Source organism: Trachemys scripta, chromosome 1 (genome assembly GCF_013100865.1).
Source record: "Trachemys scripta elegans isolate TJP31775 chromosome 1, CAS_Tse_1.0, whole genome shotgun sequence".
In the NCBI taxonomy this organism is placed as follows: domain Eukaryota; kingdom Metazoa; phylum Chordata; order Testudines; family Emydidae; genus Trachemys; species Trachemys scripta.
Genome location: NC_048298.1, coordinates 44,906,785 through 44,932,727, shown reverse-complemented (window position 1 = coordinate 44,932,727; position 25,943 = coordinate 44,906,785). Strand labels below are relative to the sequence as shown.

At 40.9% G+C, this 25,943-nt stretch overlaps 1 protein-coding gene across 1 annotated transcript in view; it reads left to right on the top strand.

The window, feature by feature from the left end:
* CFTR (CF transmembrane conductance regulator) overlaps nucleotides 1–24,001 on the top strand; it is a 132,179-nt gene extending 108,178 nt beyond the window's left edge. Inside the window, exons 24-27 of the mRNA XM_034757727.1 lie at nucleotides 9,225–9,314; nucleotides 17,218–17,390; nucleotides 19,542–19,647; nucleotides 22,403–24,001. Of these exons, the coding sequence (XP_034613618.1) occupies nucleotides 9,225–9,314; nucleotides 17,218–17,390; nucleotides 19,542–19,647; nucleotides 22,403–22,609 (576 nt within the window). The 3' untranslated portion in view covers nucleotides 22,610–24,001. The remainder of the gene's footprint in view (nucleotides 1–9,224; nucleotides 9,315–17,217; nucleotides 17,391–19,541; nucleotides 19,648–22,402) is intronic.
* Nucleotides 24,002–25,943: the final 1,942 nt, after the last annotated feature.

Here is a 25,943-nt window from a genome sequence, read left to right as displayed (position 1 = left end):
GGGCGGCCAAAATTGTTTTTGCTTTGGGCGGCAAAAATCCTAGAGCCAGCCCTGCCTGTTAGGTTCACTTCCTCTGGGGCACCTGGCATTGGCCACTGTTGGTAGACAGGATACTGGGCTAGATGGGCCTTTGGTCTGACCCGGTACGGCCATTCTTATGTTCTTATGTTCTTATGCATAACTTCCTAGTCAGATTCTTTTCCTGTCTGTGCTTTGTTGACAGCCTGGTTGGTCATACTCTGCCTACTGATCCCAGACTCTGCTGGTAAGCTGCCCTCTGGTTAGCTGACTTATCTCCTGTTCTCTCTCCCCCCTTCATCGCTTTGTTTCTTCACCTCCCCTTGTTTGACTGTTTCATCTTGTAAGCTCCCTTATTTTCCCTTGTCTCCGGCCTAGTCTCCATTTTAACGGTTTACCAACATAGCTATGTTAGTTAGGAGTGGGAGGGTGGGGAGGAAGAATCAAATATCTAACCAATACAGCTATGCCAGCAAATGCCCTAGTGTAGACACAGTTATACCAGCATAAAATGTCTTTCATTTAGGAGATAGTATAAGCTTTACCAGCAAAAATTCATTTGCTACTGTAAGCTGCATCTCCCCTAGAACAGTTTGCCAATATAACTATACCAACAAATCCTTTCTAGTGGAAATAGGTGAAACAAATTAAAAAAAAAAATGAAAAAAGTAAAAAAAGTGAATGCCAACCAGAGGAGTTCTGCTCATATGCTCCTAGTGAAGCACAATGTCAGTCAAGGGTATGCAAATTTATAACAAAAAATACACCAGCTCTGAGGTAGCATGTCTAAATTGGCAACAGATAAAGACGAACCAAAGGAAGGTGTTAGAAACTGAGTAAATGGCAGTTTATTTCATGCTTTCCCCCAAAAAAATCTTTATCACCCACCCGAAAATCCCCTCCCTAAAAAAATCCCTATCACCCACCCCAAACCTCACTCCCATCCCCACCGAAAGGTAAAGGAGTGCAGTATTCTTTAGGGGGTAGGACAAAGAATTTAGCATCAGGAGGCCTGGATCCTACTTCCAGCTTTGCTCCAACTATATAAGCTAGTGCAAGGAACATAACCTCTGAGTTCCATTGTTTCTCCATCTGTCAAATACAATAATAATATTTATTCCTCCGTAAAAGGGCACAAGATCTGTGGATGAAAGGGACTATTATTATTATCCATATCTTTTGGTAGCACTTACAGGCTCCAAGCAGGTATCAGGCATTCATTGTGCTAGGCACTGTACAAACAAGTAAAACAGACATTCCCTGCTCCAGAGAGCGCGCAAGACATAACATATGGCTAAAGACACACAGAAGTAGGGGACAAGGTAATAGTGAAGGTGGGTACACTTAAGTAGCCTCGGTGGTTATGGTAATCACAGTGCAAAGTATTATTAATAAAAGCCTTTCAGTGACAGTAGCCAAATACCCAAATAAATAATAGAAGCACTAATGTAAAAACAAACTTGATTCTGCAGCTGTTAGCAAAATACACTAGACTGAGATGCCATTCGTTGTATAACCTGCTCCTCCACTAGCCAAAAACATGGGCTAGTTGTTAAAAGTTATGCATGTAGTCCAGTTTTAAAGTGCTTTTAATGTGGACATTTAAAGAGAACCCAGTGCCAAAAAAACATTATCTTTAGCCTCTTAAATAAAGTTGCATGGCCTGTGGGCCGGGCTGCCAGGCCCCTACCAGGTCTGTACTGCACTTGGGGCTCCTGTCCTCAAGCCCCACAGTCAAACACTGAGCACTTGCTATAAAACTGCACATTAATCCTCAGAAATGCCCAACTACAGAGTGAGATTAGCTCTCCACCAGCACCCTCCCTGTAGGGGGAAAAACATTACATATACCACGCAGCCTCTTCTACCAAGAGAATAGAGAGACTTTTGTTCCCTATCTTTCATCTCAGGGGGTTGTTTATCCCCTTCCTGGAATCTGGCCTACAACAACCCACAGATATTCAAAGTCCTAGAGAAGGCTGTTTGAACAATGTAAGAACATTGGAAGGGCTGATTTTTTCTACACTACCAATCACCCCATGACAACCTTCCCTTCTCCTACCATCCCCCATCTTTGCCATTTCTTAAAATTGGGGGGAGGGATAGCTCAGTGGTTTGCGCATTGGCCTGCTAAACCCAAGGTTGGGAGTTCAATTCTTGAGGGGGCAATTTGGGGATTTAGTTGGGGATTGGTCCCCCTTTGAGCAGGGGGTTGGACTAGATGACCTCCTGAAGTCCCTTCCAACCTTGATATTCTGTGATAATGGAAGGCCTCAGTTGCCCTGTGGCATGCCTTTCTACAGATGATTGCCAATGGTTGCCCTTTCTACAGATGAGGGTTCCTGCAGTGAATCACACCAGTGATCCATCTAATCAGGCTCCCCCTCTCTGACAGTGGCTAATAATACACCTCTACCCCAATATAACGCAACCCAATATAACACAAATTCAGATATAACGCAGTAAAGCAGCACTCTGGTGGATCAAAGCAAGTTCAATATAACACAGTTTCACCTATAACACACTAAGATTTTTTGGCTCCCGAGGACAGCGTTATATCGGGGTAGAGGTGTAGATGCTACAGTGGAAGACGCAAGAAACCAAACAGGGGACAGGATGGAATAGCTGCCCAGAGGGGAAGTTTCTTCTTATCCCTCATCAGTTATTAGTTGGCTTTTGCCCTGGGGGTTTATACCCTTCTAGAATATTGTTTGAAAACTTTAATGTGAAGCAATAACTTGTGATATCTGGTCCCAGATACAGAGACCCACCTCATTATTCAGGGCAGGCTTACTAGCCCACCTCCAGCAACAGTTACATCCCAATGATTTACAGGCCTGTGCATTCAACAAGAGTGGGCAGCCAGGTCCAGTCTCAATGTAAGTAAGTTAGCTTGTCACTGTCATTCATAGAAGTTACACCTCAAGGTATATGACGAAGTTAAATTAAGAAATGGCCTCAGAAATTGAGCCAGTTTGGATCTGAGCGTACTGTGAGGTTGGGGCCTGTTTCTCATTAGAATAAAATGAAGAGGAGCCTGAGAACAAAATGAAGGAGTATAGGCAAGGGAACGGCATCACTGAATGATATGTAGAGAGTGAGGCTCTTATTCTGATATTTCCTTGATCACATCAAATGTGATCATGATGTCCTATTTCAGGCCTTTTGGCAGTGTGGTGCAGTATATCACATACAATTTTACAGATTTAAATGCCCAATATATATTAAAAGAAATCAGACATGGAGAATAGGTTAAATATACTCTCTGGGACTGCAAGCTAATGAAAAGTGATGATACCTTTTGTTCTTACATCCCCGCCCCCCCCCCCACTTCATTTTATAGGAGTTAAGAAGGAAAAGTGACGTTTACCAGTTTCCAGCTCAAATGGTGGTTTGACTTTATACTATTCAACCTACTTCCTTCCGTATCTCTCTTTATATTCCTGAGACCATTTCCTTTCAGAGTTCATAGGCAGGGCTGTTATACAGGGTTACAAGTAGCCTCTGTAAAATGCAGAAAGCTGAAAAGTGCAACTCCCCATAGATCCCCATAGCAAGGGTTTTGCAAAGTCTGAAATCTTGCAGTGGATCCAGGGAAATCAGCATTACAATACAGTGGGCCATCTGCTGCCTTAGATCCATGTGCAGAACTCCTATAGAGATCAGGAAAGGCTCCACATGCTTACTGAAGGCAGCATAGAGATTGTTTCCTGCTCTGAGGGTTCAATCTTGCAAAGTACTTAGCACCTTCAATTCCTGATGAGATCCATGGGAGATGAGGGCAATTAGTATCTTCAGGGGTTGCTCAGCACCTTGCAGGACTAGGTCCTGAAAAGCTTGCAGAAAGCCCTACAGTTTTCAGTGCTTTTATCTTCCAATTCTCTGTTGTAAATATTTTAAAACTGATGAAAGCATTCACAGATGTCTGTGAAACCAGAACATTTAAACCTTTTCATATGGAGATTAAAGGGACACCCTCAATTTGAAAAAATCACATTTCCATCTGAAAATGTTTTACCTGCTCCCATGATGATAACCTCGAAGATGATTGAAAGAGAAAAACATTTCTCTTTCAGTTTGCTTACTTTCTTCCAGTGACTGCACTTTATGTGTAGTCACTGTCACTGTTTTACAATGAAGCATGCTCTTCCTCAATTCCAAAACCTGTGAGAGTGTGAGAGAGTTTGCCAGGAGCAGCAGCAAAGCTGGAAGCAGAATGGATGAGTAGAGCTGACGATTCCATTGTGCAGCAACTTTCAAAGTTAGTTTTCGTTCCACGTTGGAATGAAAACTAAATCCTTCAAATGTTTTCACAAAGGGTGTGCATATGTGTAGATAGAGGGCCCTGGCCTGGGGTAGTCCCATCTTCAAGTCCCTGCTTTGCTTGATTCAGAGCAGGATTTCCATCCCAGATCACTCAAAATCATGAAGAGCAGGTCCTGGAACCTGGGTCTTCCCCATTCTAGGCCAGTACCTAACCACCAGGGAGTCTAGCGGTCAGCCTTCCTGATGAAAGTTTTGTCAATATCAGTATGCGCGGAAAAAACATTTTCCCACAATTTGATTTTGGCAAAAATGTTCTGACCAGCTCTACTGAAGAGGCAGTTGGCTAGAGCATGTACAGAGAGAAAGGGCAGGGTGGAGGAGTGGTGGGCCTGAACAAGTTTAGAGGTATTCTTCTTGGCTCACCTACACATTGGCAGAAATATCCTTATACATATCTTTAAGCGTAAAAGAAAAAACACACACACACACCAGAGTACACAATTTAAAGGATACTATATCAGAAGAGTGAATTTAAATGAATTCAAATTGTCAGTGCCCCAATAAATAACTAGAAGAATAATGTACCAAACTCGAGATTACTAGGTCAAACATTCACTAGGCCTTGCAATATTTTACACACGTTATTTATACCAGGACACTATTTTCCAGAATCTTAATGGCAGTGCAAGTATGGTTTGTCAGGTAATTGATTCCGACAGCTAATTCCTGACCTAATTTTTTTTCAGGTATTGGTGGTGGATATATCAGGAATTTTTAAAGTTTCATTCTTTATGCTAGGAGATATTTCCCCAACTTAGTATTTCATGTAATATCAATATGCACAATAATGCCAAACTTTACAGGGAAAAAATCTCTTTTCTTTCCCAGTCTCAAAGTTAAAACTCAGAAGATACAAGAATACAATTTATATTCTGATTATAACTCTTCATGAATGAAAATATACATGCACTCTTACCACTTATTAATGAAATAAATTTAGTGATCATCATCTAGGCCAGCACAAACTTATTGGCTGGCCTGTGACAAGGGACAGTGTCACTTGCGGGAAGGAAATAGGTTGAGGGAAACATGGCAGAACTTGTTAAACCCATTCATGTCCCAGTCCCAAAGGGACATTTTTAAGGTCTCAAAATCAGGATTCCAAGAGCTGTGCAGGGTGCTTTGGTTCTCTCCTATAACAAATGGTTCCCCTCATTGGGCCAATCAAACCAATCTGTCTGCCTTTGTTGGGATATGAGGGAAACTTGGAAAGAGCCTGAGATCCCTTATAGACAGTATTTCCCTCTCCATATTCTAGAACAGAGTGTAGATGAAGGAGGAGGGTTGCTCCTGTCTATCATGTATAGGAATTTGTTATGCAAGAGGTTTTAGGTGTAAACTCCATTTTGCACTAGATGTAATTACTAACTAAGAAGCACACTTTCTGGCTCAGTGACATGAGATTCCTGCTAGAAAACATACATGCAGTTATAGGTCTATATTTCTGCATGTAACTGCATGGGTAATAACGGTAGCTATGTACACAAATGCCTATTTAATTGCCTCCCATTTTCAAATTTCACTGAGCTAGGGAGAAAGGATTTAGCCAGTATAAGGAGCTGTGTTAGCCAAGTCAATATCCAGCCAGAATCTAATCCCCAGAGTACAGAGAAGAAAGTATTCTGGAGTCAGAAGGGACCAGGCTGGGCTGAGAGACAGACTGTGTGAGAGCTTGGGAGTTGGCAGCAGAACTAAGGGCAGGCAGAAGGCAGCTTAAGAGCTGGGACTGAAAGCAGAGAGCTGGGCAGAGAAGCAGCATGTTGCCACAGCACAGTGGCCTGCAAACAGGTGGTGTGGGGGCAGCTGCTCATGGGACACCTTGGGGAATCGTGCTGCTGGGATTCCAACAAGACTCTTACCTTTATACCTTGAACTGGCCTGCCACTAGAGTCTGCTTTAGGAACTGAGAGGTTGCTCTTCTGTTGTCATTAAGTAACCATAGCTAGGGTATTTGCACCTTTTAGTTTCCAGCAGTCCTGCAAAAATAATTACTCACATCTGTGAGTAGCCTCTGAAGGGCCTAGCACTTCTGTGTCCTACACAGCATTCAACTTCAAATCTGTGGTACCCCTAGCACACTACCAGACATCTAGAGGGGACTTTCGTATGATAGCACTCAGTGATGTTCTTTTGAGGGGTCAGTTACAGTATTTGGTGGCAATTACCACCACACCTACTTACTACTGTATTTCTGCACTATTTTACCTTGACTCTTGCCTATTGTAGGATGCCATTTCTGACTATAAACTGTAGATCATATCACCACCTTGTCAGTGTTCATCTAGGGTGATTTTGAACTGGTACCCAAGATGCAGAAGATTTCATATCTATTACCAATCCCCCGAGACATTTGCCAGGTTTTCTTGGTGCACTCATAACCAGCATACAACTCCCTATATTTCACTATCCATTTGTTCCCTTGAAACATCTAACATTTACAGTGGCTTCTTTGTAATTGGACTCCGCACTGCACAATATTTACACAAGTGAGCCCTGTATAGATATGAAGGAGCTAGAAAGACGGAAACGTCTTGCTGAACTGTGCAGGAAGCTGCCAGAATTCAGGACAATGCCACACCTCGTTTGGGAATAAAATGCACTTTTTTAGGTGCCATACTTTAAGGCAAAGATTTTTTGAAAGCAGCATTAACAGGAAAAGCAGCAGTTTCAGAACAAGAAGATACTGTACTTTGTGTGTGTTGCACTTGGGAAGGAATGCTAGTTAGGTGTTATGAACCTTTTCTAAAAACTGGTTTGTTCAGTTAACTTTTCTTCACTGCTGCAGGACTAAAATAGCTACTTTAGTAGTTAACTATATGACAAATGAAGTGTGTCTGAAGCCATACCAGAACACAGTTTTCTCACTGCTATTAGCTCCACAGTGCCCAATAGTCATAAGAATCTAATCCTGATGCAAATATGCTCATCACCACCAAGAACTGTGACCCCTTTACAGGTCCCTGCTGCCTGGAGTTATGAGGGAGAGGTAAAGGGGGCATCACTTTAGCTGAGCAAGAGGGAACTGGAAGCCCAGCTCAGTTGGAGGACATTGTTCTACCAGCTTACCCAGGGACTTGGGGAGCACATTTATACTCTTTGCCCTCCAGACAGAATCCTCTTTTACACTGACCAGCAGTGCAGGAACCTCATTTAAGCACCTCCAGTGAGACCAGAGTGGGACTCAGCACCGGCTTCTCATTTCTGGAGCCCTGAATAGCACCAATTTATATCTGAACTCTTTGAATTAAGGCTATTTGAACACATATCAAAACCACTTTGGAATTTGACCAAAGGCATCATATAGCAATTCATTTCTAGGGTATCCCGAGGACTGGAGTCCCAGGTACACCTCAGGTTATGATTGTGCTTGTTTGGTCAAACTATGTGGGGAATCCTGTGTATTCCCCTAGCCAGACCTGCTTTTAGATAATGTTATCAGTGTCCCACTTTTAGAAGCATCAAAAGACACACTAAGGCTAAAAGTCAGTTTCTGCAAGAAATTAAACAGTTGTAATCACTTTCATTTCAAAATATGTTTCTTTTAAATAAACATTTCCAATAGGAAGACAAAAGGGATGAAGAGACAATAATTGGCTCTCAGCTTTATCTACAACTAATATTTGTTCAGTGTGCACAGGGAAAGGAGCCACAATCATTATAATATTTCCCACTAAGATACTGTGACATTCATTGACAGTAAATTCTGTCTGCTATAGGCAATAAGGTGTATCAAGTGACACAGCAGGTGTCACATTAGTTTCATCTCATTAGGAATAGTTGTGCAATCTCAGTGCCATTTGAAGTACAGTATTTGATTTCTGTCAGAATCTAATACACCCTTATAATGTAAAAAGAGATTAAGCAAATATTTAATTTCAGCTGTGCCATCACTTTCCAAACTACAAACTGTACTATAGCGTCACTACAGTGATGGAAGTGGTTCTCCCATCAGCATAATTAATCCACCTCTCTGAGAGGCAGTAGATAAGTCAACAGAAGAATTTTTCTATTGACTAGCGCTGTCTACACTGGTGGTGGACTTTTCACACCCTTGAGCAATGTAACTGTGTCAGCTTGACTTTTGGGTGTAGACCTAGCCTAAGAGATGTTCACTTATACCTGTAAAAATAAGAAAGGGAACTGCTTCTGATCACATTGACGTTAAAGGCAAAACTCCTACAGACTTCAGTGGGAGAAAGATCATTCTCAAGATTAAGAAATCTCTAGCCTCTCCACACACCCCTCCCTGACAGGCACACAAAAGAGCAGAAGAAAGCGTCAGTTGTGCAAGACACCTGTATAAATGGATTATTGCTATTCCTCTCATGACTCAGACTTTGCTATGTGCTGAGTATCACTGGAACTAAACTGAGGCCCAGAACTGCTGTTAAGGTTACACTGGATTGCGGTGATACATAAGGAAGTGTTATGAAGCTTGGGTAACTTTTGGTTACAGCTGGTCAGTAAATGGATTTTCTGTTTCATAGGAAAACTCAAGATTTTGAAAAAAAAAATTATCGAAAATCTGGACAAAAGCCTTGAATTTTGGGGGGCACTTAAATTCTGAAAAAGAATATTTTGAATTGATCTGGACTTGAAGAAGCATTTTAAGTAATGTTTTAAAATATATAATGAAGTCAATTTCAAAATACAAAGTCATTTTGAAATGAAAAAATGTTTTGTTCAAAAAATGTCAAAATGGGATATTTTGACATTTTCAAAACTTTTTTCTTTCCAAAATGAATTTGTCAAAACCATTTTGTGAAAAAAAATTGGTTTAATTAAAACAGCATTTTCTGACAATTTTTTCCCCACCATCTACACTTTTGGTATGCTATGCAGTTTTAAAATGATTTCTTATTTATTTTGTTCTCCCACAGAAAGTGTTTATATTTTCTGGGTCTTTTCGGAAAAACTTGGATCCTTATGGACAATGGAGTGATGAAGAATTATGGAAAGTTGCAGATGAGGTAAAGCTGTTCAATATTATTTGTGCTGTTCATCAATACTATTTGTGTAACTCCCTTGTAATAAAGGGAGTTATAGTAGGAAGGAATTTAGCTCAATAACTATACAATTATTATTTATGTAGCATCATACATAACACGGTGCTCAGACAAAAAACATTGTCCCTGCCCAGAAGAGTTTACAGTCTAAATGGGATAAGTATAAACCAAACAATTACAGGTTTAAATGGCAAGTATTAGGTGCTTCTATTTGACAGCTCTTATCAAGGCCATGTCTACACTATGGGTAGTATCGCAGCACAGTTATACCACCGAAGTGCTACAGCGTAGATGCTTCCTACAGTGACGGAATTTTTTTCCCCCCAATCACTATAGTTAATCCATCTCTCCAAGTGGTGATAGCTAGGAGGATAGAATAATTCTTCTATCGACCTAACTGCATCTATACCATGAGTTAGGCTTGGTCTACACTACCCCCCCCAATTCGAACTAAGGTACGCAACTTCAGCTACGTGAATAACGTAGCTGAAGTCGAAGTACCTTAGTTCGAACTTACCTTGGTCCACACGCGGCAGGCAGGCTCCCCCGTCGACTCCGCGGTACTCCTCTCGCCGAGCTGGAGTACCGCAGTCGACGGCAAGCACTTCCGGGTTCGACTTATCGCGTCCAGACTAGACGCGATAAGTCGAACCCAGAACTTCGATTTCCAGCCGTCGAACTAGCTGGTAAGTGTAGCCAAGGCCTTAGATTGGCTTAACTATGGTATTCAGGGGCATGAATTTTTCACACTTTGAGCAATGCAGCTAGGTTGATCTAAATTTTATATGTAGACCAGGCCTAAGACAGTTTTGCAGATGGTCTTTCTAATAATTGTTCTTTCACTGCCAGATTGAAGAGAGATTTAGAAATTTATATAATTACCCTTGCTTCTTGTTCCTTAAACCACCAGCTTTACATCACCAGGCCATAGCCTGCCATCAGTCTGTGGACTTCAAAGGAAGTTCTTTGCACAGACATATTGTAGGCAGATAATTGACACCATATAGCCCACGCTTTGTAAACTGGAGTTTAAGTACTGAGCAGGTGATGTATCTTTTTAACAGTGACCACATCCCCTAGAAAGTCAGCTGCAGCCAACGTGTAAATTGCCTATCCCCTCAGCAATGCTCGATTCTTCAAAGCTCAGCCCCAGTAAGGAGATGCTAAACAGATTTTGGGTTTTTCACTCACTCACCTTCTCCAATGCTTCTCTCAAAGCACTGGAATGGGTTACCTCGGGAGGTGGTGGAATCTCCTTCCTTAGAGGTTTTTAAGGTCAGGCTTGACAAAGCCCTGGCTGGGATGATTTAGTTGGGGATTGGTCCTGCTTTGAGCAGGGGGTTGGACTAGATGACCTCCTGAGGTCCCGTCCAACCCTGATAGTCTATGATTTTTTCATTATAATCCAAATCTCTTCTTTTGTCCTCCCAACCCCCTAAAAATACTCAGACTTGGGACTGTCTGTATGCAGTTCAGAACTGTCTGTGGGCATTAAGTCTACCTGTTACTGTTCAGTGTCTGACTCAACCACAACAGTAATTAAACAAAATGTAGCTCAAGTGGTTGTATTGTGTTACATTACATAGTGTCTTAGAAACAAAACAGAGAAAGGTTAATACCTTGCTTATTACCCAACAAATCTGCTTTTGGCAGAGCCAAGAAGAGGAAAACATTAATAAAACTTGCATGGAACACAGTCTGAGTGCTCTGATCTATTATTTAGCATAGGTGAGGTTTCAGGATATGGCTCTGCTGGATGACCCAGCAAGAAACACAGATGAGGAAGTTTGTTTAGAACATTCATTGCACCATTTATCATTCGGGTGTTTTTCTGGTCATATGAAAATGTCACTAGAAGACATAATTTTCAATCAGAATCTTTAAAGATGAACTATAAAGTTGAAATGAAAAGCAACCTAATAGGTGCCTCATATCCCAACTAGCAGGGCTTCTTTGGGGATAAGAAGCCAAGATGGGCATTCAGCACAGTAATACGTTTTAACTAATCTTTATCAAAAAGAACAGGAGTACTTGTGGCACCTTAGAGACTAACAAATTTATTAGAGCATAAGCTTTCGTGGACTACAGCCCACTTCTTCGGATGCATACAGAGTGGAATATATATTGAGGAGAGATATATATACACACATACAGAGAGCATGAACAGGTGGGAGTTGTCTTACCAACTCTGAGAGGCCAATTAAGTAAGAGAAAAAAAAACTTTTGAAGTGATAATCAAGCTAGCCCAGTACAGTCAGTTTGATAAGAAGTGTGAGAATACTTACAAGGGGAGATAGATTCAATGTTTGTAATGGCTCAGCCATTCCCAGTCCTTACATTTATCAAAAATGTTTTTCAGTAATTGCAATTCCCTAGCACTTCTTGGCTTACTAAAGACAACTCAGAATGCAGCATTTTGTGCCATCACTCCTTCCAACACATGCAGCAACTTATATCATGGAAAGATGCATTCTGGGATGGGATTAACAAACCCAGAAGTCCCATGGGAATGGAGGAAACATAGTGGAGCTTTAGATTCGATTTTACCAAACCGGTAGAAATTGATGGTTTTCTTGCTACATTGATGACTTGGTAATGTTCCTTCAAGCTCCCCAGGATACATAAACCCATGTTTTTAATGGAAAAGTTAGTACAAAGTTTCCTCAACTAAAGATAAGCTTGTACTATGCAAACCAGAGTCTCTATCCTGAAAACACTTGTACATGTTTAAATATATGCATATGAACAGTGCATGTATTTGTGTTCATGCATAAATTCTTGCAGGATTGGACCCCAGATGACTATAGTTTTATTTATGGGCAAAAATAACAGTACTATAGAAATCAAAATATGCTCAGAGCCAACTGTTATTAAAATATAAAAATATAAATAATGTACAGATCATGGTAAGGAGTGCCAATATTTCAAGACGATAGAACAAAAAACAAAACAAACCACAACCTTTGCACTTACCTTTCCCTGTCTGGTATCTGCATATCTGACTGGATAATTAATTTATGGTACAGCATTGCCAATCCCAACAGTCTTTTTCCACCTTTATCACCACTAGTCTCGCCTTCCCTTGTTTCCATGGCAACCTCCAAGAGTCTGTGTCAAACATTAGGAGTCTCTCTCTTGAGGAGGGCCACACATCATTGTGTAGATTTAGTTCAAAAGGTGCCAGCTTCAGGATCCAGGCAATAGTCGCCAACCTCTCTGGTCACTCTCAACTTTTGTGTAACCAGCAGCATAATTACCTACAAACCCAAAGGAACATACAGCCCAGAAATAAGCTGGACACACACCAATCACTTTTGGAACATAAGGAGATCCTTCTCTGATGAGATTTTTGAACCTGCTTCCCCACAGTCCTGCTTAGGTGTCATTTAATGCTATTCAGAGTGGTTGTAAGATAGCTCTGGTAGCACTTCACACTTCACTTTACACAGGTATAAGTGATGACTAAGGCTATGAGACCGTCACGGAGGTCACGGATTTTGTGCGTTTAGATGAGCCTCCATGACTTCAGCCCCCTCCCCTGGCAGGGCTCGGGCTGTCAGCCACCTCACAGCAGGGCTTCAGGCTTTGGTGATTTGTTTGTTGGCCAGGACCTGTCTGTGACTTTTAATAAAAACACCCCACGACAAAATCTTAACCTTAGTGATGACAGGATACAAGGCAGTGAAGAGTTAGGTCCTGGCTCTCACTCTCTCCCCTTCAAAGAGAAAGCCAGCTCTTCCCATGAGCTCCTGATCAAGTGATGAGTATCACCTGTTCCCATTAGTGCAGATTCAGCAATGAACTTCTGCTAGTTCACTTTTCAGGAGCTCCATTTATCTGCTAGTCCTGATCAGACTCTGGGGCTCACAAATGGGGCCTTTATTCCCAAAGCTTCCTCAGTTCAGATCCAGGGCATTAATCTGTTCCTATGCCTTCTCTGGGGTTTCTTTCCATGCTAGATAATTGGGGGCAGAGAGCCTTGTGTCCAAGGGAGTGCTCCTGTAAAGCCCTGAAGATTTTGTACACCCCATTACATACCCCTTTCCAACAGTTTATCCCTGGCTCTTGCTACCTTCTTCCCCATTCATTATCAGTCCCCATTTTGTTTCTTCCCAGTCAGCTCTGCTCAGTCACGCCCTCCCTCAAACACCCCACCTGGCCACTGTCTTCCCTGCACCACTCACCCCATGGAATGGACAAGACAGCCAGCCAACCAGCACCAGAAAAATTCTCTTCCCCTTTTTGTCTCCTGGACTTCTGGCAACTCGGGTAGTGGGGCACAGGTTGCTTCCTGCATCCAGGGCTTGGCTGGATCTCTCTCCCTGCTCACAGAGTCCACAGCAGGAGGTTCTTTCTTTACATTCCAGGGAAGAGAGCACCATAATTGTTCTCTCCCATCCCCCTAGACAGACTGTGGTGGAAGTTTCAGGGATGAGAAGTGGGAGTTGGTTAGTGGCTGCAGGTTCAGACTAGAGCTGATCAGAATTATTTTATCTCCCTGTGGAAAATTTTGACTAAAATGATGGGGGAGGGTCTCACTTATGTCAAACGTTTCAATAGAAAAAATGAATTTTTATCCAAAAACTAATATTTATTTTTGAGTGAAAATTTTGGTTTCCAAATGGAAAAAGACACGTTTAAAAATTATTTTATATATTTATTGAAACATGCAGACACCTTCTGTGAAAATGTTAGTTTGGTCAAAAAACAATTTTCCAGTCACTAAAATTTGACATAACATTTTCAAACAGGCGTAGCTGAGAGGGAAGAGCGATCTGGGCTCTCCTCACTTAGTCTTCTAGGAGCCTGCGAGTTCCAGGCATGGGACACTCCTCCCACTGCTGAATAGACAAGCAAATTCTAGTGGTGTTTTTTGGTTGGGAATTTCCTCTCCAGGTATAAACTAAAAAGGAGATTTTTAAAGAGCTAGGTCTTATTTACAACACCAAGAAGAATTTTTATTTGAAAGTGCATTGTTAGGGAGCAGCGGCCATTCTGGGACATAACACAAGGAGTCAGGAAATTCCCTTTAAGAAGAAAAAAAAAACCTGCCCTTCTCAGTTTTTTAGCATATAAAATAATAAACTGAAAAATGTAAAACAAAGAGCAGTGAAACAGAAATGTTACAGAATCATCCTATGCATTTTTAAAAAATAGGCCTGATCTGATTGTGTATGGACTCTGTGCTCTCTTGAAAGCTGGTTTGTTAGAGAATGCTACAAACAGCTGATGTGACTTGGAGAGGACAACATAAAAAGAAAGTTAATTTTCACTTGTTCCGGTGTTAAATGCTTCTGCTCCACTTTAGCTGCTGCAGGGTGCAGTGAGGACATTCAGCAGCTACTGCTGAAGTCAACATCACTTTTAAACTTCCTTTGCAACTCAGGTTTAAGATCAAGGGCCTAGATTCACAGTGGTACTTTGGCGTTGTGATGCTGAGTGTTGCAATGCTTAACTTTTGCCACTAGAACTCACTGCAATTTGCAAAGCCTGAGTTAAGTGCCTCGGCTCCCTATACAGTACAGGAGGAGAGAGAGGCACTTTAGAATGAAATCCACAAAACCCAGCATGCAAGTGGGGAGCCAATTAAGCTAGCAATTGGGAGATGTGTGCTAACAGGAATGTGTGCTAAACCCTGCCCGTCTCAGAGATAGTCATCTAAGTCTAGGTTGCATGGAGGTACTAAATTGGCTAGCAATTCTCAGCTGTGAACCCTCTTTAGTATTAGGCATCTAAGGCATTGCCCCAAGAAGTTGGGATGGAAAGTTTCCTCATAACTTTTAGCCCAGTGGCTAGGGTACTGATCTTGGTTGTAGGAGACCCTAAGTTCAAGGCCCCCCCTTCATCTGATGAGGAGAAGGGATTTGAACTGGATGTGCCACTTCTCAGGTGCATGGCTTAGTCATCAGCCTATGGGATATTTTGATGTAGGTCTCCCTCAATCTCTCCTGTTGAAGCTGTTGCATTCTGGATAAATAATTAGAGTCATTTCAGCCAGAGAGAGAGAGAGAGAGAGAGAGAGAAAGCACACAAGCATGAGAATGACTCCACAGCCTGGCTTTTAGAGCATTAATCCAGGATGTAGGTGACCAGGATCAAGTCCCCCTGCTGCAACCTTCACCCACCCCCAAGCTGTTTTGTGTGAACTCACCTGAGGACCTGATGCAGTAGCCAGCCTCCGAGCACACCTAGCAGCTCTGGCTCTGCCTGTGAGTAAGACGACCAAGCACCTATCTTCCCCTGGTTTGTAAATTACTCTGTGGTTTAGGCAGGAGAAAAATGCTCAGATGCCTAGAGGGAGGCAGTAGTGCGCATGCCCAGAGGCAGAAATATATTTGTCTAGGAACTATACTGCAAAAATGTAGGCACCCCCTGGGTTCAGCTGGATTTTTGTGAATTGCACTGAAGCCTGAAACTGACATTTAGGCACATAAACCTGGATTTAGGGGTGTAAGTACTTTTGTGGTTCAAGGTCAAAGTATGGAATGACTATATTGAACATTTTATTGTGGTGCTGATGTAACACCAATAGACTCTGGTTGTCTGTAGGCGGGATTGAACCTGGGATCTTTGGAGCTAAATGCATGAGCCTCTACTGCATAAGCTAAAAGCCACTTATTTGTTTGCTAAGGCTGTAGCAGACTCATTAATCTCTAAGTGGTCTCAGTGACACTAGACCACACCCAGGTGGTGTGTGGACTATGCTGGCACAATATTTCAGCATCATCATGTTATAGTGACATGTAGACTCCCTAGGCCAAATTTTGCTCTCAGTCAGAATCAGAAGGGTTGCAAAGAATGTACATCAGAACAGAATTTGGCCCCATGACCAGCACAGACATTATTTTAGAATGAAAGCATCCTTTCTACTTGTATCAGTTGGCTCAGTGAATGAGCAGATAGCTGAGGAGTGAAGAAGTGAGCAGTGACCTGCACACAGCTGGTATGCTGCTGAAAAAAACCAAATCAAACCAAAAACCAAACTGAATTCTTCAGAACTTCATCATCTAGGCTCAGGAATTCTTCTTTGCTAGAGCTCCTGTATTAGATGAAAAGGAAGTGGATTTGGAATTCTTCCTGCCTTATGATACAGAATGAAAATGAGTTGCAAAATTACAAAACCAGTTTTGCCCTTTATAACTACTATTTTCAGTTTTACTGTAAGTTAAGTTGTTGCATAACTTATAGCAATACAATAATGCATATTTCTGAGTTTTGAAGTTCACAAAAGCAGTTGGTAAGGTAAAAGTTTCTCTGACGATGCCAGTGAAAGATTGTGCAGGCCAAAGATTGTAGTGAGTCTAGGCATTTTGGGGAAACATGCTAAAGTGTGTGGTGTTCTTGTCATCTTTCAGACAAAGGAAGAAGTGGATGAAAATAGTCTCAAAGCCATGGTTACAACTGCTTTGGAGACCTGTGTTATTTTCTCTGCTGGTGTAGTGCGCTGTGTGAGATTTCTACTCCTAGTAACTAAGGAGCCCCGCTGCTTTTGGAAACATCTTCCCTCAGCATTACTGGTGACGCACATCACCACTGAATAACATGAATTGCTTTCCTTTTAGACGCAGAATGTTTTGGTCAAAACACCAAATCTCATTATGTCTTATAAGCAAACAACTTTAACACTCAATGTTCTGACACACACCCCAGTGTTCAGTCTGAATCAAAAATGCATGATCTTTCACTTCTTCCAATTCTTTGTTTTGAATAATTTTATACCAAAGATTCTCATTCCTTCAATTCACATTTTCTGCTCAGTCTCAGAATCAAAAAGCAGAGGGGTTAAAAGGATGGGTTGCTGTAACAAAGAACCAGCAGTACCAATTTCTGTCATACAGTTTTCTCCTTTGATTTTTATCTCCTGCAGGTTGGACTGAAGTCTGTAATAGAGCACTTTCCAGGCCAGCTTGATTTTGTTCTTCTAGATGGTGGTTATGTCCTCAGCCACGGGCACAAACAATTGATGTGTCTCGCCAGATCAGTTCTCAGTAAAGCTAAAATCCTGCTGCTTGATGAACCAAGTGCTCATCTTGATCCTATGTAAGTTTTTCTGATTTTTTACTATATTCCAGTGTGAGGTAGGGAAGTCAGTGAGGGAGAACAGCAGAGAAAGTTATTTTGTCATATTTCTAGTTCATTTTAGGGCTAGATTGCAACTTAAGGTACAGCCCTGAGCAAGGGATGGTACATAAACTGTACCATCCCAGTAGCTACCTTGGGAATCATTGTGCCTTACACGCGGTCCTGCCCCTGCTTTCTCTTTGGTCCAGGAAGATTAGTAATTTACAGGTGAGCTGTACCAGTGGTACATTACTACGCCTGCATTGGGCTCAGCTACTCTGCCAGAGTGTGCATGGTAGAAAGAAGAGTGCCATTCCCTACTTTTCTCTGCCTAGCCGTTCCCAGGAGAGAGTGAGCAGGCAAGTATCCCCACTTACTCCTACACAGTCAGAGGGTACTCCCCTGGGTTCTTACTCCCTTGTGTGGGTGTACAATTCAAGTCACAATTTACCCCTTAATAAAAATATTTACAACTTACTTCAAACAAACACCACATCTGGGAGGTAGGTACTTACGTTATGTGTGGGGAAACTAACACAGAGGGCCAAATTCATCCCTAATGCATGACTACAACTCCATTAACTATATGAAGTCTAAGTTTGACCCAAAGGGGTTAAGGGAATTGACTGAGGCCACAAAGCTAGTCAGAACTAGGATTAGAAACCCAGGAATTCCAGGCTGTTAGCCCTGTGCTCAATACACGAGAGCATGTTATTGTTATGATTACTAATTATTATTTCCAGCACAGTAGCACCGGGAGGGCAAGGCCCCATTAAGCTAGTCACTCTACAGACATATAACAAAGACAATCTCTGCCCCAGAGAGTTCACAATATAAGCGTAAGGCTGTAGCGAAAAGGTGGATCTAGCAAACAGCTTAGAGGGAGCACAAGGAAATGAGACAGTTGCCTGGAATGAACTCCTATTTTAGAGCTTTATAACTCAGCAATAAAAACACTTTATCTTTTGTCTGAAACTTTTTAAACAATCTCCCACCAGAGCAAAAACTGTAATATTTGGTTAAATGTTCACTGAGGCTAGTGCGAGGGATTAAAAAAAAAAAAGAGCATTCCTGTGATGAATTCATTCACTGTACAGCCACTTGACTGCTATAACAGTGTCTTTTACTGGTTTGAAAGAAAAATATTTTCAGCCTATAAAAAGCAGCGACTGCATGTGCAAAATACTTCTTTCTTGTAATATATTTGATCAAGTACCAATTGTTTCAGTTGTTCTGAAACCATTTCTCAATTGCTAGTGCCTCTCCCTGGTAGTGTCTCCTATAATGGCATTCATTTTTGGATATAATTCTTAGGAACTGCAAGTCTGAGAGACAGCACCTTGTAGAGATAGTAATACCTTAGATATTATCCACTGGACAATATGGAATGAGAAAAACCGCCATTGAAAGATTACAGACTGGAAGACATTTGTTAATTCTGATGCCTTTTCAAGGTGCCATAGCCTCAAATAAGTCAATAATTGTCAGCGTGTGTGAATACAAACAATGTTTAGAGCTAACACCACCACTCTTATTATTTTAGCCCACGCACTAGGACCCTCCCACCTCACAGGGTCCTAGACACTGGATTCCAGCCCAAGCCCGGACATCTACACTGCAGTTAAACGGCCTGCAGCTCGAGCTGCGCGAGCCTGAGTCAGTTGGCATGGGCCTGACATATGGGAGTGGAGACATATCCTGAGTGTGGCACTTTATGATAGCACAGGATACACACTTGTTAATACACTGAATGGTGAAAATCACAGGCCTAACTAAACTCCACTGCTGTGTTTGGTAGAATATGAACTAGTTCAATTCATCTCTAGCCAAACCAGAGAAATAGGGGAATTACCCCAAAATAATGATAATACTGGATAGCACATTTACTAAAAGGGACATTATAAATTTCTATATACAGTGTAGAATTATAAAAATGTGTCAAATAATTTTAATTACAACTTAAATTTTATAAGTGCAATTTACTGTAGCAGGAGTGTAACTTTGTGTGTGTGTCATTCGGAAATCTTTACATTGTGCAGCTCAGTATTAAAAGGCTGTAAGTTGATAACTTCCTAAAATGTGCCAATTTCTGTATAACATTCTACATGCCAAACCTGTTTTATCTTTCAGAACCTTCCAGGTGATTAGAAAAACACTCAAGCATGCATTTGCAAACTGTACAGTAATACTCTCAGAACACAGGCTAGAAGCAATGTTGGAATGTCAGCAATTTTTGGTGAGTGCTGTATCTTTTTAAAGTGATTTCCTTATAATTGACAGATATGGGCTTTGCACAGTATTTTAGGTAACTCTGCTATGGTTAGATTAGCCATATCTGCTGCCCGGGGTCAGTTCAAATACCTGGTGCCTTCTTTATTCTAATTGGCTGGAAGTGCCTAAGAATTGTCATCTTATTGTACATTACTACAACAAATATGCAGGTGTCTGTACCTGTTTTTAATTAATCTGAGGACATATAGCAGAAGAGTAACTAGAGAACTGCAACAGAAGTATCCTGCCTAAGATGGTTAGACTGTTGTGTTTCTCTCTAGAAACAACTTGAAATTTCCTTTCTGTGTTAAAAACTGTTAATCATTTGTTAAGGAAATGCCAGCATTGTAGTTATGTTTTTCAGTAGATAACAATGGCTAGTAAAGAAAACGGGATGAACTGTGTGTGAAAGCTGAGAAGTGGCTCTTAAAATCAGATATTTTCCTGTATACTTTCCTGGCTCTCTGAGAAAAGGGATGTTTTAATATTTCTTTTGCTACAATATAGCTCAGAATGTTTTCCTCCATATACATTTTGTAAAGTGCATGGTTTTCTCTTTAATGTAAAGCAGTTTTAGAGTTGCATTACTATGCAGTTGGATAGCAAGAGTATAATCTGAAACGGAAGTGGACTATGCAATACATGAGATATACCCCTTTTGAACCACTATTGTTATACCTTATACTGGACTGTACACTCATGTAAAATATGGAGTTCTTTGCATAGACCATCGTGGGGCCTGATTCATTAAGGTCCTTTCTAGTTATACATTTTAATTCACAAACAAAAATCTTCTAACACACAGTTAAAGTGTATTTCAGTGGAGTTCTGCTAACACCCAGAAAATATACATTCTTTCCAAACATTTAAGAACTATTTAATTTAAAAAATGAGAATGTCTGGAAATGAAAAGATAAGGGATCCAGTCAATTCCCTAAGTACCACTATCACCCATGCAATGTACACCATATACCTAGCCATATCTTTTCCCCTTGGTCTTGCCCTGTAATGGAAATATACTCTATCAAGTCCATACAAGCTGGGTGGGAGAAGATGGGATATTGGACAGTGGAGAGAGAGAGGTTTTATCCACACAAAATATGTTTAGGCTCAAAGTTTTATAATAGGATGTTTTTAACCTTTTAAAGCACAACATGGGTAAAATGTGGTGCTTTTCCCTATCCCCCTCCATACTCCTGATAACCCAGGTACATTCCAGGTCCCCTCAGTCTGCTGTACCTTCCCTTCATCACCCCTTGCAAGTCTCCATGTACCCCTCTTCCTTCCTTCCTTCCTTCCCCCAAAGCTCTCCATTGCAAGATCAGGTAGCAGAGCTCTTTGCCCCCTAGACCCAGCCCTAACACCAGTCTGCCCCCAGCTCCATGCCTGTTCACATTTTCCCTCTTCCCACCTCTGGGGCTGGATTAAAGCAGTTGGGGGCACTAAACACACTCTCACATGGGGGCTGGCCCTGACTCTTTGCTGTGCTAACACCCCCATGCACTTCATCCCAGTGTCCTGCCCCTCATTAGGGTGACAATGGCAGGAAATTAGACTGGTTGCTCAGAGGTGTGAAAAATCCACCCATCATGTGACGCAGTTAAACCAACCTAAGCCCCAGTGTAGACAGTGCTACTCAATGGGAGAATTCTCCTTTCGACCTAGGAGTACCTTTGCCAACAGGAGAACATGCTGGTGTGTCACTGTAGCGGCTTATGTGTAGACAAGCCCATAAAGGGACTGGAGCTTTCTTCAGGCAAGTCCAAAATACCCCAGAAAAAAAAGCAAACAAAGGATAGCAGAATGGCAAACAATCCTTAACGTACATAGTTTCTTTTAAACAGCATAGCAAGAGGGTCAGTTCCTGCTTGCTTCCTAGCCTGAGGCTTGATCTACATCTGAAAGTGAGATTGATATAGCTACATTGGTCAGGGGTGTGAAAGATGCAGCCTAACACCGGTGTACACACAGCTATGTCAACAAAAGAATGGGTGCATCGACACAGCTAACTTCATTTGGGGAGATGGTGTTCCTATACTGATGGAAAAACTCCTTCCATGGGTGTAGGCTGTGTCTATACTAAAGGTTATGCTGACATAGCTACACTGACATAGCTATTCCGGTATAGTCTCCGGAGTGTAAACGCAGCTTGAGTTTGAGGCAGGAAAGCTCTCCCCCTTGGTTCCCTTCCACCAACCTTTCAGTGCTTTTTTATATATCCCTGCTTTAATAAGCCCCTGGTTAACCCCTTCCTTGCCTACCTTGGAGTGGATTTATTATATTATGAAGCTCTTTATAATATAACTCTTTGTAATTCCCTCATGAACTGCACCTGGATTCCTCCAGTCCCCTCCAAAATACAAGAAGACACCTTTCAGCAATGCCAATAAAACAAAACATATTGGGAGATTAAGGTCAAACCTTTCATAGTTAAGATGAGCTAAAGAGATAGACAGAAAAAAGGACCACTTTTGAAACTGAGCACCAGGAACATTTCCTAAACATCATAATTTTAAAACTCCTCTTTTGGTTTGTAATGAAAATTTGTCAGTCATTTCACATTTCAAACTATGTAAAGACAGCTTTTTTGCTCTTTTCCCAATGTAAGTCCTTGAAGTTTTCCCTCCTATCAGTCTGTGCTACCCCGCTAGTTTATTTAGTTAACTGAATTCTATCAGCACTATTGATATAGGTCTAATTGATTGAACATGTTTCATTAGGTAATAGAAGAGAATAAAGTGCGGCAATACGAGTCGATCCAGAAGCTGCTAAATGAAAAGAATTCCTTCAGGCAGGCTATCAGCTACTCCGATCGCCTGAAGATATTCCCACTACACCGCAGAAATTCAAGCAAGCGCAAGTCTAGACCCAAAATCAGTGCCTTGCAGGAAGAGACAGAGGAAGAAGTGCAGGAGACCAGGCTGTGAGAATGGGTGGAAACGCTTCCTCTTAGGAGTTAACTGGTGGAGTTTGGGGGAATACAGTACTGTACCTCAAAAACGGGAGAAGCGTGACCAACACCACTGAAAATGCAGGAACAAGCACAGATTCAAACTTTCAGGAGGCATTAAATGACATTTATGGAAATGGCTGCCTTTCAATGGTCAAATTGTGTGTGAGGCATTGAAGATTTACCACTTGTTCTGGTAAGCGGGCTTCCTTGTAAAAGCTGCTTTACTGTGGAACAAAAGTAGATGATGGGCAGAGGTAGGAATCCGTTTAGACCAACTTAATCATTTCATCAAATTTTCAAAACTTTTGCTGACGTGTGTTTGGGAGGAGGGGAAGGTGGCAGAGGAAGAATGTTTAAAAAAAATCAAGCTTGAATGGAAAACACTAAAATCAAAAATGTACAATGATAGTTTTAGGTTCACTTACTCCCTGAAAAGGGGTTGAGAAAGCACCAGTGACCCACTCAGAATATTTCCTCCTACTCATTCTTCAGGCACTTACTGTATCTCAGCACTGCAGAAAAGGCAAATGCCCTTTCATAACACTGCACAGTTCCAAGCATGCAGGTGAGAATGAAGGAAAAAGGGGATGTTGACTTGCAAGCTGCTCATTTCTCAGCAGTTAAAAGATGATCATGGGAGTTAATATTTCCTTTTAGAATCTAGGCGACTATTGGCCCAGCCTTGCAAACACTAATTGGGTGGAGTCCATGTTAATATGGGCAGTCCCCTTGTAGTAAATGGCAAGACTTCCAACAGCTGAAGAGTAATATTCTGTGTGTTTAGGTCAGACACCTTTACATGCTTTTTATCATAGTTTGTATAAAGAACAAAAACCTTGAAGTAGACTTTAATAATGGAATCAGTTTTTATATGCTTCTGTTTTGCAGTTTTCAGATGCAACCGAACTTTTCTCTAGAATATTTTATTTATTTTAATATTGTTGCAAACATTTATTACGAGAATGCCGTATTTTAAGAGTGATTATGCACTATAAAGAAAAATATATTTGTATAAAAAGAATTTTTATATTTGAAACATCTCCTTTTTATGCCACTAGTCCTTTTTATTGCATGTTATAGTAAAACTGGAAAAAAAAATGACAGTATCCCAGAGACATCTCCACTAGCATCCAAAGTTACCTTTATTGGGATGCATGGAAGCGTTCTGGCAAGACAAGTATGTTAAGCTTCTATTTAAATAAAAACTCTCTTAACTCAAACTGCTTATGTAACAAGTCATGATAGTTGCAACAGAAATGTTCTGCTGCTTCTACTAAGTGAACACTGCCTACCAAACAAAATGCATTAAATTTTTTATTCTATTTATTACCAAAGTAGACAACATGATGTACAGCATGTCAATAAAATTAAGACTGTGTACAATTCCACTATCTGGCTTTGTTTGGTTTGTTAAAAAGACAATTCTACTGTCTATTTCCTTGTGGGTTTTATATCTTATGGTTGCTAAGCTAAATGTAGATGTATAAAAATGTCTCTGGAAACGGTGTTGAACTTTCCAAGCCCTTTTAAATTGAGATGTTCTCTCTGATAAGGGCAAAAAGAACAATCCCTATATCACCACTAAGGGAAGTGTTGTGTATCCCAACTCATACCCTTCAAAAGTTTATTAACAACATTTCTAGTTTTCCCTGGACACAAAATCCTTTTTTAAATATTCTTTTGGACTGCCAATAGTTACTGTGACTAGAGCTGGGTGAAATTTTTTGGCCAAAACTTTTTTTCACCCCCAAAAAAAAAATAAAATAAAAAAAAATGCAGATACAGGTCAACCAAAACAATTCATGAAAACAGTTGATTTCACGTAACTGTTTTGGTCAAACAAACAAAAATCTAAACAATTTTGTTTTGAAAAATGTTTAAATGAAAACAAAATGTTTTGTTTCAGATCAAATTAATGTTTTCAACTTTTTGGTTTGCCAAAATTTTTTAACTTTCATTTTGGGTGGACCCAAAACTATTTTTTCCCTGAGTTTTTGGTATTACAAAGGAACTGAAAAATCAGTTATTTGCATAGCTTTAAATTTTGAATGCTTGGTTCTAAATGTACCTCTCCGTGTCACCAGATGGTGCTGCAGAGCAGTTGTGCTTTAGTTTAATCAAACTGTAATCATTTGTGAAGGTTTATGATTCTTTTTGTGATCTAAGGGTTTTATATGGCATGCTAAGCTATAATTGTTACAATTTGAGTCCTGTCTTTAAACTTTTACATTAACTTAAAAATAAGGGAATTTGGGCATTTTTGTGCTATTTGGGAATAGAAGAAACAATGGAAACTCAGCAAGAGAACTAGAAAGAGCATTTTTAAGGGGATGGTAACAGCCAGTTGGCATCACTAGCTGAACATCTCTTCATTTACATTCAGAGTTTATAAATTACCCTCATCCAGAGTTTGAGGCTGAAGAAGGAGGTGTATACACAGACAGAATGAACATAGAACACTGAGCTCACTGCTTAAGTTATAATCAGCTGAACTAAAGAAACACAATTGCAGATGTTGGAATTGCTCACTGAGATATGCTCTCTCTCTTTTAGAGCTACATCTGTAAGGGTGTCCTTCTTTCAGTCAAAAGCAAAAATCTTAGAATGCTCCTGCCACTAAATTTGTTGACTGTGTCCAGATAGAAACCTCTGATTCAGCTGTATAATTTACCAACATTTAGAGAGAGACCTTTTGACTCAATTAAAATACACTGGATTAGGAGAGATTTCCATAAGGACAGAATGGGGTGGGGGGGGGGAGTTACTTACCTTACTGGTTCTTTGAGATATGTTGTCCACATATATTCCGTTCTTGGTGCACTTGCACCCCATGTGCTAGAGATCACAGTTTGTCAGTGCTTCTTGGAGCCAGGCATGCGCAGGGAGTCTCCGCATGCTCCAGTAATGAGGGCATAAAGGATGGAACAGGCCCAATCGCTATTCAGTTCCTTCATCACAGCAGAATCCAGATGTTGTAGGACCCCATAGTAGTGAATAGGAGGGTGAATCATGGAATACACACAGACAGCACACCTCAAAGAACTCCAGCTACTGTAAGGTAAGTAATTTTTCTTTCTTATTTGAGTGCTTGTCCATATACAGTCCACACTTGGTGACTAACAAGCAGTGACCTGTAACAAGGGTAGGTGCATGGAGTCTACTTAAACAAAGATTGCAGCACAGCTCTGCCAAAAGCGGCATCAGACCTTGATGCTTATGCTTTGGGGGTGGGGGGGTTGGTTTGCAAAAATTTTTAAGATTTCAACTTTTCATCCCAATTCAGGATGGGGAAAAATGTCAAAATCTCA